Raw genomic sequence first — 13,348 nt, forward strand, 5'->3', positions numbered from 1 at the left:
ACACCAGCAGCTGACACGGCACCCCAGACCATCACTGACTGTGGGTACTTGACACTGGACTTCTGGTATTTTGGCATTTCCTTCTCCCCAGTCTTCCTCCAGACTCTGGCACCTTGATTTCCAAATGACATGCAGAATTTGCTTTCATCCAAAAAAAGTACTTTGGAACACTGAGCAACAGTCCAGTGCTGCTTCTCTGTAGCCCAGGTCAGGCGCTTCTGCCGCTGTTTCTGGTTCAAAAGTGGCTTGACCTGGGGAATGCGGCACCTGTAGCCCATTTCCTGCACACGCCTGTGCACGGTGGCTCTGGATGTTTCTACTCCAGACTCAGTCCACTGCTTCCGCAGGTCCCCCAAGGTCTGGAATCGGCCCTTCTCCACAATCTTGCTCAGGGTCCGGTCACCTCTTCTCGTTGTGCAGCGTTTTCTGCCACACTTTTTCCTTCCCACAGACTTCCCACTGAGGTGCCTTGATACAGCACTCTGGGAACAGCCTATTCGTTCAGAAATTTATTTCTGTGTCTTACCCTGATGCTTGAGGGTGTCAATAGTGGCCTTCCGGACAGCAGTCAAGTTGGCAGTCTTACCCATAATTGGGGTTTTGAGTGATGAACCAGGCTGGGAGTTTTAAAGGCCTCAGGAATCTTTTGCAGGTGTTTAGAGTTAACTCGTTGATTCAGATGATTAGGTTCATAGCTCGTTTAGAGACCCTTTTAATAATATGCTAATTTTGTGAGATAGGAATTTTGGGTTTTCATGAGCTGTATGCCAAAATCATCCGTATTAAGACAATAAAAGACCTGAAATATTTCAGTTAGTGTGCAATGAATCTAAAACATATGAATGTTAAATTTTCATCATCACATTATGGAAAATAATGAACTTTATCACAATATGCTAATATTATGAGAAGGACCTGTACTTGTCCTCCATTAGCTGCTCTCCTTAGGGAAGTAACAAAGAACTGGTGCAGACCTATATTATCAGAACAGTTCCCTCTTCTTCTTTGTTGTAAATTTAATCTTGGATCCCAACTGGAAATTATTGGTTTATCATGGAAATCATATTGTGGATGTCCTCTGGGGTATCCATGTCCTAATGAACTCATGCATTAAGCTTTAAACTTAAACATTGAGATAAACAAGCTTTCTTATGAGGTGTATATGCTGATAATAGAATAATTATACTCTTTGGTATTAATTGAATTTATAACATTTGCTAAAGAGAATTAAAACACACTTCAGATGCCACAAAACCTCTCACTGATCTCCCACAGCTTCTTTGAGGCAGCATCATCCTTGGCCTTGCTCAAGACGTCTCTCACAGTGCAGTTGGAGAAATAACGCCCACTGAGGTGTTCAATGCCCTCCTGCAGGGCACAGTGCAGAGTGGTTTGACTTCCCTGGAGGGGGTTCTTGAAGAAAAATCTTCCAAGGTTTCTTAGAGTTATTTGAATGATTGAGTTTGCATTCCTGCCCAGCTCAGTCTTGATGCCTCCTGCAAGAAAATGACGTTTTTGTTTTGGTTAACGGGTCTTTAGCTGACGGTATCAAAGTAAACAATCAGCTCAAGCTATTTATGACTTCTTCCTACTTAGTAACTACTTTTATTAGGGTTAGTCTGATCCTTTAAGGTTATATGTTCTCTTTGTTTCCTGACACCCCTCTCTCCTCTTTCTGAGTTTCCCAGTCTGTTGTTGGTTTTGTGATTTGTTCTCATGTCTCGCGTCTCATTAGTCGTTCTCATGTTGGGTTATGATTTGTCAGTGTACAGTTTTCTATTTTCTGGTCTCCTCTGTTTAGTTTCTGCTCTACTGTTCATTACATCAGATTCCCTCTGTTTTCTGGACTTCTCACACAGCTGCTTTTACGCTGTTTATTAGTCTCCCATCTGTCCGGTGCCATTGATTTACTGGTTCAATCTGTTTCCATCCCCCTATTTTCCTGGTTTCTGCACTACTTTTGGATTTATCTCAGTTTAATTTTCTTTATTTCACATCTTTGGATTTTTGGAATTTGGTCACTGGAGTTCATGGAAGTGAAAATATTCACAGAAGTGGACATTAAACAATTAACCTGTTAACCTCAGACGGTGTTACAATGAAACTGCCAAACCAACAAGCAAGACTTGTTTGGAAGGAATGTCAGAAAAGAAGCACATGGCAACAAGGCTTTGGTTTGCAGGACTGCTTATTGGCCAATGAGACCTCAGGGTATTTTAGGCCAACATTAAGTCAATGGCTTTTCACATTCATTCCCAGAACTTTAAATTGGTAAGGATTAGACTTTCTTTCTGGTATAAATGTCTAATTAACTATTTTATTGCTAATTTAATAAATATTTCCAGAACTTAAAAGAAACACAATTGGAATCATAGGGATTTTCCAACTCAGCTGTATCAAAACAAAATAGGACAGGTATCCCACATCACTTACATTTTTAACAAATCTGCGTTAACCATTTCAAATTGCCTCTACTCTAGGGAATCTGTAAACTCCAGTGGACATATAAAGTTTGCACCTTTTATGTGAGATGTCCAATATAAAAAAGTAAAAAGCCCTTTTGAAGAAGTATACACACTGGTAAATTGATACTTTTTTAAGCACTTTCTGCACGAACCTGGTCATTTTAGAACTTGAATTTTCTTTTGGTAAAAGCTATTCTCTAACTTGCTCTGATGCTGCAAGATGAGTTCCCTCTTCAGTTTTCAAGCAGACCCCTGAAGGATTTGGATCAACACTGACTGGTAATTAGAACTATTGATAACATCATCCACCTTGAAAGAAAACCCCAGTTCCATCTATAGAAAAGTAACTCCAGACCCTAATGCTGCCACTACCATGCATCACCGGGGGTTCTTTGTAATCTCTCTGCAAACAATGGCTTTAGCTAAAGGATGCAAATGGGCCAATGTCAGGAAAGTCCCACCAGGACAGCTGAGGTTTCTTTTAGGTTAGTCAAATTGACTGGACGTTTAATTTTCAGATTAATATTATAGCTTAAATGTTATTGAAGGTGGAAAAAAGATATAAAATTACTTATCATGGTCTCATTTTTGAAGTTACTAAAGGCTGGCAGTTGTAAACACATTAGAAATCCACTCTTTATGGCAAGTGCATATGTTTTTCCATGACTTGATTGGTTATTACCTGGGTGGAGGGAGTAGCAAGTGACCTTAGTCCCCTGCAGTCTCTTGGCCAGCTCATGGGTGAAGAGAACGTTGCATAGCTTACTATCGGCATACATTCGAAAGCTTTCCAATAAAGATGTCCCTTCTCTTAGATCTTTGTGGGTGTTCAGGCAGTCAAAATTGACGCTTCCCCAGTGATGCGCCAAAGACGACACATTCACTACCCTACTTGGTCCACATTCCTTCAGTCGGTCCAGTAACAAGTTAGTTAACAGGAAGTGACCGAGATGGTTGACACCAAACATCATCCCAAATCCGTCTTCTGTTCGACCCAACATGTAGAGACCTAGGTCAAAACATGGAGAACCAACAACATACGTCAACTTGACAGAGTTTAAGTTAAATCCACAAGACCAAAACCTAATGACCTAATAAATATGCAGTCATTAAAAAAATATTAATATCTGGCCACTCAGAATTCACATGTATTTTAACACACCTTTTAAATACTTAAACCCTCTGTGCAGAAGTGATTTGAACATACACTAAATTGCCAAAAGTATTAGGTCACACCACTAAATCAATGAATTCTGATGTTCCAGTCACTTCCATGGCTGCAGGTGTACAGGTCCTTCTCAAAATATTAGCATATTGTGATAAAGTTCATTATTTTCCATAATGTCATGATGAAAATTTTACATTCATATATTTTAGATTCATTGCACACTAACTGAAATATTTCAGGTCTTTTATTGTCTTAATACGGATGATTTTGGCATACAGCTCATGAAAACCCAAAATTCCTATCTCACAAAATTAGCATATCATTAAAAGGGTCTCTAAACGAGCTATGAACCTAATCATCTGAATCAACGAGTTAACTCTAAACACCTGCAAAAGATTCTTGAGGCCTTTAAAACTCCCAGCCTGGTTCATCACTCAAAACCCCAATCATGGGTAAGACTGCCGACCTGACTGCTGTCCAGAAGGCCACTATTGACACCCTCAAGCAAGAGGGTAAGACACAGAACGAAATTTCTGAACGAATAGGCTTTTCCCAGAGTGCTGTATCAAGGCACCTCAGTGGGAAGTCTGTGGGAAGGAAAAAGTGTGGCAGAAAACGCTGCACAAGGAGAAGAGGTGACCGGACCCTGAGGAAGATTGTGGAGAAGGGCCGATTCCAGACCTTGGGGGACCTGCGGAAGCAGTGGACTGAGTCTGGAGTAGAAACATCCAGAGCCACCGTGCACAGGCGTGTGCAGGAAATGGGCTACAGGTGCCGCATTCCCCAGGTCAAGCCACTTTTGAACCAGAAACAGCGGCAGAAGCGCCTGACCTGGGCTACCGAGAAGCAGCACTGGACTGTTGCTCAGTGGTCCAAAGTACTTTTTTCAGATGAAAGCAAATTCTGCATGTCATTCGGAAATCAAGGTGCCAGAGTCTGGAGGAAGACTGGGGAGAAGGAAATGCCAAAATGCCAGAAGTCCAGTGTCAAGTACCCACAGTCAGTGATGGTCTGGGGTGCCGTGTCAGCTGCTGGTGTTGGTCCACTGTGTTTTATCAAGGGCAGGGTCAATGCAGCTAGCTATCAGGAGATTTTGGAGCACTTCATGCTTCCATCTGCTGAAAAGCTTTATGGAGATGAAGATTTCATTTTTCAGCATGACCTGGCACCTGCTCACAATGCCAAAACCACTGGTAAATGGTTTACTGACCATGGTATCACTGTGCTCAATTGGCCTGCCAACTCTCCTGACCTGAACCCCATAGAGAATCTGTGGGATATTGTGAAGAGAACGTTGAGAGACTCAAGACCCAACATTCTGGATGAGCTAAAGGCCGCTATCGAAGCATCCTGGGCCTCCATAAGACCTCAGCAGTGCCACAGGCTGATTGCCTCCGTGCCACGCCGCATTGAAGCAGTCATTTCTGCAAAAGGATTCCCGACTAAGTATTGAGTACATAACTGTACATGATTATTTGAAGGTTGACGTTTTTTGTATTAAAAACACTTTTCTTTTATTGGTCGGATGAAATATGCTAATTTTGTGAGATAGGAATTTTGGGTTTTCATGAGCTGTATGCCAAAATCATCCGTATTAAGACAATAAAAGACCTGAAATATTTCAGTTAGTGTGCAATGAATCTAAAATATATGAATGTTAAATTTTCATCATGACATTATGGAAAATAATGAACTTCATCACAATATGCTAATATTTTGAGAAGGACCAGTATAAAGTTTAATTTGGAGAAACATGAGTGGCCTGCACAGAGTCCTGACCTCAACCTTCTTGAACACCTTTGGAATGAATTACAGTAGAGGCTGCAATTCTGGTTTTCTCACATGCTCTTAAACCTTGAGGAAGATGTTTACAGAATAGTTAAAGTTGTTATTGCTGACAACAGTGGAGCCATCAACAAATTGGACCTTTTGATTTGAGAATAGGATATGTCATCATCGTTCATGCACATGTAAAAGTAGACAGACAAATACATTTGGCAATATAATGTACTTCAGTTTATGTCTGATTGGCGTTCTAAGAGGACAGGGCCTTGGAAACGTATTAATGCCCCTGAACTTTGTTCATATTTTGTCATATTACAACCACAATTTTTAATATTTAATATCATTCAATATCATTTGCAGTTTTTGGATAGAACAAAACAAAGTGACATGTAATTATGAAATGGTAGGATGAGAAAACATGGTTTTCTTTACAAATTAAAAGCTGAAAGTGTGCCCTGCATTTATATTCAGCCCCCTGATTAAATATTTTGTAAAACTGCAATTTCATTCCTCTGGGGTATGTTTCTACCAGCTTTGCAGATGGAGGGCTACAAGTTTTACAGTCAAATTGGATGGAGAGCATCTTTGAAGTCTTGCCAAGAATTCTGAACTATGTTTAGATTTAGACCATTCTAATACAAGAATAAGCTTTGATCTGAAACATGTACCTCTGGCTGTATGTTAAGGTCATTTTTCTGCTGGAAGGTGAACCTCCACATCAAATGTTTTGCAGGTTTTCTTCCTGGATTACCCTGTATTTTGCTCCATCCATCTTCCTATCACATCTGACCAGTTTCCCTGTTCTTTGTAAGACAAACTTCCCCACAGCCAGATGCTGCCACCACTGTAGTGTATGTTTGAAGTTGTTGTTTTTCACCATAGGAAGCCAAAAACTTGTATTTCAAATTCATCTGACTGGAGCTTCTTCTTCTCGTATGTTTGCTGTGACTCCTACTCTGTTTGAGGCAAACTTAAAATGGGATTTTTGTATGGGTTTATTTTACCGATTCCACTGTCTTACTACTCTTTGATAAAGGTCAGATTTGTGGAATGCATGACACATAGCTATCCTGTCAAAGGGTTCTTCCACCTGAGCTATGTATCTTTAAAGGTCCTCCAGAGTTACTATGGGTCTCTTGGCTACTTCAACATCAAAATCATGCATTTCTTTTTATTAATTTTATTTTTATTAATCACTGCATTTATTCTTGGTGTTGCTCTATCCCACTGTGTCCCAAAAAACCAAAAAAGTAATTAAATATAAATATGGGCTTTATATCTATATATAATTGAAATAAATGGTTTGGAGTTTGCAGTTTGTGACAAAGTGTGAAAAAGTATATGTTTTATTATTACTTTAGAAAGAAACTAAAACCTAGGACAAAACGTGGACAAGCCTTAATCCTTTCTGTCAACATGTCACCTTCCAGATTGGTGTAAGTTAAAAACAAGTAGGCTCTGTAAAAGGTTATGACTTTTTAAATACGCTGGTCTTCATAGGGTTTCTGAAAAAGTGGAGGAGCAATGCATTCCTCATATCGCGTATGCTCACACAAGCTCTCCTACCTGCATTGTTGATCAGGATGTCTAGTCTGGGTTCAGACTTCAGAAAGTTCTCTGCAAAGTTACGGACAGACTTAAAACTTCCGAGATCCAACTGCATGAACACCACCTGATTACTGCCACTCTCCTACAACAGACATTAAAACATTGATAAGTGACTGATAAGTCAACTAATGACCAGCGGTAACATGTACCTCTCACAACTAGGCCTTCTCTGTCTACACAACAGAGAATGCCAAACTTCAGATTGCCTTTCATACTTTTCGCAGAGAGCCAAGGTTTCCTCCCATGAAAGCTACATTTGTGCAGTCTTCTTCTGGTTGTACAGGCATGAACTTTCATATCAAAAGCAGCAAGAGCCTGCTTCAACGCCTGTGATTACATGTTAGGGTTTTTGTTGACTTTTACCATCTTGTGGTCTGCTTTCAGGGTAAACTTGCTGACAGACTTGCTGGTTTGTTGGAAATTTTTTTGAATAACCCTGCCTTACACTACTACACATTGAGACCTCTTAAAATAACTTATCCAACTCAGATTTGATATGGATTTGAGAAGAAAGGATTTATGTCTTAAATTCTAAAAATCTGAATAATTCTTTGTCAGTGTTGTTTAAATTGCTATCAAAATGTCCGTATATCCTAATATTTTAGAAAAGAAGCAGGCTGTTGTAGGGTGTTCTACTTTTTTCATGACATACATGTACAAGTCAAAAAATATCATGAAAATTCAATAACTTTGTCTCTCATTTCAGAAAATAAAATAGAATGACTATCTTTCTGAAATGAGTGATGAAAATTATTAAACGTTTTCACAGTATTCATATTTTTGGAGATGCACATGCATATACTCCATATGCATATACAATCTCACCACATACACCCACTTCAGCCATTTAAACTCTTCCTTCATTTTTAACATAACATAGTTGTATTGTGCAGCTAAAGTCTTTTATTCTCACTAGTTTTGCTGAGAAAGAAAGAAAAACCTGCAGATACTCACCCTCTTGATGTCCTCAAGAGCAGCTTCTCCTCTCTGCTTGCTTCGACAGGCCAGAATCACTCTGGCTCCTCTTTTAGCCAGAACTATGGCTGTGGTCTTCCCTATCCCAGTGTTGCTACCTGCATGTGGAAAGTGGTTAGAAACTGAAGGCACATCATTGCTAGAAAGCAGAAACTTTACTTACCAGTAACAATCACTGTTTTCCCATGCAGCTTTGTGTTGCTCTTGCAACTCTTTCCTATAACTACAACTTGACGGAAAATATAAGCAAGGACAATGAGTCCCAGCACCAGGAGAATAAAAAACATTGTTCCTGCCTTTGAGCTTCACTGAGGGAGCAGTTGGACCAGTTTCAGGGTCCACTCACTCTTATTCCAACAAACACGCCCTCCCTCTTCCTGTATGGGCTGGACTATATTTTAAATGTTATCTGATTACAGCAGTGGAGAAACCGGAAATTCTCAAAAAAGGCAGGACCACAAATCTAGCCAGTGATAACAGATCTGTCAGGCCAGATATTTATTGTGGGTGTGTTTGTTGAATCATGCTGGAACAATATAGTTCAACTTTGATCTACTTTTTTTTAGAATGTGAACAGTAGAAGAAATTTAATTCTATTCCCTCTTGTAATAATCCCCTAAAGCATTTAGCAGAAATTCAGCACAACCTGCAGTCAGTGACAAAAAGTTTACATTTGAGCTTTGAAGGAGATAAAACTGTTACTGTTAGCTGCTTATCTTTGGGGAACTGGCAATCAATTGGTACAACAGTCAATGTCTATTTATACAGTCCCTTGCAAAAGTATTCACACCCTTGAACTTTTTCATTTTATCACAGAAAGACCACAGCGTATTAACTCAGAATCCAATGTGACAGACCAACACAAATTCTTCATTGTGCAATGGAAGGGAACTTACACATGATTTGCACGTATTTTCTTTGTACAAATACAAATTTGAATTGGAATAACATCTGGACAAATATTTCATTTAAACCATACCAGTTTTTCTTTGGCTGTGTGTTTAGAGTGTTGCCTTTTCCAGCTCCTAACTGGTTTTCCTCCAGGATTGTTCTTTATTTAACTTGATCCATCTTCCTATCCTCCAGTGAACTCTTGCTGGCTTCCCTGCTAAAGAGAAGCATCCTCACAGCCTGATGTTACCACCACTATTGGGATGGTGTGCTCATGATAATGTGCAATGTTAGTTTGCAATCACACATAGCATTTTGCTTGTGGGCCAAAAAGGTCCGTTTTTGTTTAATCTGACCAGAGCACCTTCTTCCACATGTTTGCTACATGGCAACAGGCAAACTGCAAACAAGAGTTATCATGGCTTTCTTTCAACAATGGCTTTCTTCTTAACAATCTTCTATAAAAGCCAGATTTTTGGAGAGCATGACTACAGCTTTCTCTGTTAAAAGAGTCACTCATGTGAGCTATGGCTTTCTGCAGCTCCTCCAGAGTTACCGTGGGCTTTTCTTTCCTGCTTCTCTGATTAATTCACTCCTTGACTTGTCCAGGCCCACTGACAGCTGTGGTGGGGACAACTCTGAACTCTGCATCACATCTGGGCACAGACTGGATGCGCACCAAAGCTAACGTAAGGTGGTCTTACATTCTCCAATGGTTGGGTGGTCGGACAGCAGACAGGCCCTCCTCCCCTTTTATTGACTCCCTCCCCTATTCTTGGCCAGGAACAACAGGGCCCCCCTCAGTGGGCCTGGTCTTGTCTGTCAGTTAAACAGACATGTCTTTAAGGGTTTGCCGTTGTGCCATACTCTTTGCATTTTAATATGAAGAATTTTCTCCATAACGTCCTCCCTGACCTGCCTGCTGTGTTCCTTGGTCTTCATGATGCCATTTGTTTTCTAATGTTCTCTAACATCCCCCTCTGGGGCCTATCAAAACAGTTGGATTTATAATGAGATTAGATTCCACAAAGGTGGAATCTATTTTGTGATTCAGGGAATTCTGAGGGCAACTGGTGGCACTAAATTTTATCTGGGGGGTGTCAGAGTAAAAGGCACTGAATACAAGTACACAACACACTTGTCAGATTTTTGTTTGATAAATACTTTGAAACCCATGTATCATTGCCCATTTTACAATTATTCAGTACCTTGTATTAGTCTATGACATTAAACCCTAATTAAACACATTGAATAAGAAAACATGTTTCTGGTTGTAATATCAAAATAATTTTAAAACGTTCAAGGAACATCAAAACTTCAGCTTTCAGTCTCTGTATTATGCTGGTTTTGTATGACCTTAAGTCTCAGTGACTTAAGGACACTGCTTGTTTTAGCTTATTTAACAGCAGGGACACACTTGGCTACCTCAGATTAAAGAGACTGGCGACAGTGGTTGTTGGCTGACTTCACCTGTGGCAGTGTTGTGCAAGTTCACACTCCAAACAGTAACCCAAAGGTTAGTTCACACATAGGTAAACAATGGACATGGTAATAATCCATGTTCATGGGTAAACTATGTGCATGATAATAATTAATCACTATAGTTGAACTGTGTACAGAGTGCTAATTCATATTCATAATTAACTTGGAAAGCAGGAACTAAATTGACACTCTCATGACCCAGTTTATTGCTGTTGCTTTTCATGATGAAAAGTTTGTGGTACAAAAAAGTTAATGCATCAGATCAGATTAATTGCATCTCATCTCCGCCAGAATATTTACAGTTTTTTTTAAAATTGATTATTCGTGTTCATGTGTACTCTTGTTTAATATGAAGCTGCTCTCGCTCACGTTTGTTAGTTTACTTAGTCAAAAAACAGAAAGGTTGGAGGCTACAATGCCAACAAACCTAACCTGTACTCATAAAATAAAACATCTATGTTCTTATATACAGAAAAGAAGACGAGAAATGAAGTAATGACTCAAAAGTCTGGCCCCCTAGTTTTCTACAATGCACTTTCCTCCACTGTGTTGTGTCATGCTTAAAGATGATGAATGAATGCACCTAAGCTGATAACAATAGCTGTGTCTTTTTAGGCAGGTACAGGGTAAAGAGCTCAACTTTGTTCTGTTTCTTTCAAATCAGTCAGTAGTAATCTTAAAGAACAAGAAAAACAGGTCTGAGGTGTGCATGTGAGTGTCTGTTTAAGGAAGCTGTAAGACACAGCGGGGGAAATGCGTTTTTGATTCTGTAAGCTTTCTCATGAAAAAAAGCAGAGCAAAAAAAAAAACATGTTACTAATTTAGATATAGAGATACAAAATATAAACAAAAAAGCAATATAATAAGATCACAAACACTGCTTTGCAGAAGTAATTATAACCCTTAAACCTTTTTACATTTTGTCAGGTTACAAGCAAGTTTGATGTATTTCATTGAGATTTTATGTAACAGTTCAACACCAAGTATTATTAAATTGGAATTTACTAATTTGGATACAAGCTGTTGAAATGAATTTCCTCCTCGAATAGTGGCCAAAACCATGGCCTTAGAAACAGGCTCAGGAGCTCTGTTAGCCGGAGGAAGCTCGAAGTAGAGTTGCTGCTCCTCCACAAAGGAGTCAGTTAATGTGGACATCTCATCAGGTGATTTGCAAAACCATTCTCCCTCCAAACCTAATGTGTGTAATGACATCCAAAAAGTTCAGCTTTGGCCTCATTTGACAGACCATGTTCTCCCAGTATTCCATTGGTTTGTCCAAATCTTCTGCAGCAAACTTTAAACAAGCTTCAAAATTATTTATCTTTAGCATTGAAGTCTTGTGCAGTGAGTGTGCATAGATGCCATTGAGGGTGAGTAAATACTATTCCGGCCATTTCCATGTCTTTTTGAAGCTCACAGTAGGTGTCTCTTGGCTCATGGACATGGTGATTTTGATTATTTTTTTGACTCCACTATCAGAGATCTCATAAGGGGCACCTGGATTCTAGAACAGCAGCACTCAAGCTGACAGAACATTGTAGTAGCTCTGTTATTTTCAATGTGGTTTATTTAAAAAAAAAAAAAACTAAAATTCTTCCTTTTATGGGTAAAGAGCTTTTTTTGAACGATTACCCCCTCCTTGTATTGGATGTTGTGCAGCTGGAAAAATCTTTGCTGATTGTTTTTTTCCTTCTGGAGATTTGTTATGATGCATAAACATTGCAACTAGGTGGTATTTTAACAGGGAGCAGCTGATTAACATCTCAAAAGATTAAACAATACTTCAACCACAGCCCAAAATCCCCGATGAGTAGAAAAGGAGGTTTTTTGAATGCAGTGCAGGACCAAAGATTGTTCAACCATCTCTACCATCGATTATGATGGGAAATGTGAGATCATTGGGAAACAAGTTGGATGATCTCCAAGCCCTAACATGTCAAGTTTGATAGATTGTTTGCTGGACCAAATTGCACAAATGAACTAGAGGGCAACATGTTGAAAAGTAGAATGATTTAATGATAAATAAAACGGCAAACTTACAGTGGAACACTGGAGAAACAGAATGTGGAGCACAGGCAGAAAATCAGGAGTTGAAATGGAGCATATGGTAGGGTGGAGAGTAATGGAAGAAACCAGCAAGGAACATTCTTCCAGAATGGTCCTGTATTTGGCCCCATCTATCTTCCCATCAATTTTGACCATCTTCCCTGTCCCTGCTGACGAAAAGCAGGCCCAAACCATGATGCTGCCACCACCATGTTTGACAGTGGGGATGGTGTGTTCAAGGTGATGAGCTGTGTTGCTTTTACACCAAACATATCGATTTGCATTGTGGAAAACAGTTCGATTTTGGTTTCATCTGACCAGAGCACCTTCTTCCACATGTTTGGTGTGTCTCCCAGGTGGCTTGTGGCAAACTTTAAACGAGAGCTTTTATAGATATCTTTGAGAAATGGCTTTCTTCTTGTCACTCTTCCATAAAGGCCAGATTTGTGCAGTGTATGACTAATTGTTGTCCTATGGACAGACTCTCCCACCTCAGCTGTAGATCTCTGCAGTTCATCCAGAGTGATCATGGGCCTCTTGGCTGCATCTCTGATCAGTCTTCTCCTTGTTCGAGATGAATGTTTAGAAGGATAGCTGGGTCTTGGTAGCTTTGCAGTGGTCTGACACTCCTTCCATTTCAATATGATTGCTTGCACAGTGCTCCTTGGGATGTTTAAAGCCTTGGAAATCTTTTTGTATCCAAATCCGGCTTTAAACCTCTCCACAACAGTATCTCGGACCTGTCTGGTGTGTTCCTTGGTCTTCATGATACTCTTAGCGCTTTGAACAGAACCCTGAGACTATCACAGAGCAGGTGCATTTATACGGAGACTTGATTACATACAGGTGGATTCTATTTATCATCATCAGTCATTTGGGACAACATTGGATCATTCAGAGATCCTCACTGAACTTCTGGAGTGAGTTT

At 39.7% G+C, this 13,348-nt stretch overlaps 1 protein-coding gene across 1 annotated transcript; it reads right to left on the bottom strand.

Moving 5' to 3' along the window:
* Positions 1-807: 807 nt before the first annotated feature.
* LOC124870845 (dehydrogenase/reductase SDR family member 13-like) lies at positions 808-8,326 on the bottom strand. Its single transcript, XM_047369671.1, has 5 exons — positions 8,165-8,326; positions 7,981-8,099; positions 6,985-7,108; positions 3,148-3,474; positions 808-1,496 (listed from the first exon to the last, which is right to left on the bottom strand). The coding sequence occupies exons 1-5, from the start codon at positions 8,286-8,288 to the stop codon at positions 1,240-1,242; spliced, it is 951 nt and encodes a 316-aa protein (XP_047225627.1). The 5' UTR covers positions 8,289-8,326; the 3' UTR covers positions 808-1,239.
* Between the last annotated feature and the right edge of the window lie 5,022 nt (positions 8,327-13,348).

This window comes from Girardinichthys multiradiatus, chromosome 7 (genome assembly GCF_021462225.1).
Source record: "Girardinichthys multiradiatus isolate DD_20200921_A chromosome 7, DD_fGirMul_XY1, whole genome shotgun sequence".
NCBI lineage: Eukaryota > Metazoa > Chordata > Actinopteri > Cyprinodontiformes > Goodeidae > Girardinichthys > Girardinichthys multiradiatus.

What these genes read in the sequence shown, in the direction of transcription:
- LOC124870845 (XM_047369671.1), bottom strand. Translation starts at nt 8,288, where the DNA reads ATGTTTTTTATTCTCCTGGTGCTGGGACTCATTGTCCTTGCTTATATT. An exon ending in CATCCTGATCAACAATGCAG is followed by an intron (nt 3,475 to 6,984) that starts GTAGGAGAGCTT and finishes GTTTTGACCTAG; the next exon opens with GTCTCTACATGTTGGGTCGA. An exon ending in TTGCTACTCCCTCCACCCAG is followed by an intron (nt 1,497 to 3,147) that starts GTAATAACCAAT and finishes ATTTTCTTGCAG; the next exon opens with GAGGCATCAAGACTGAGCTG.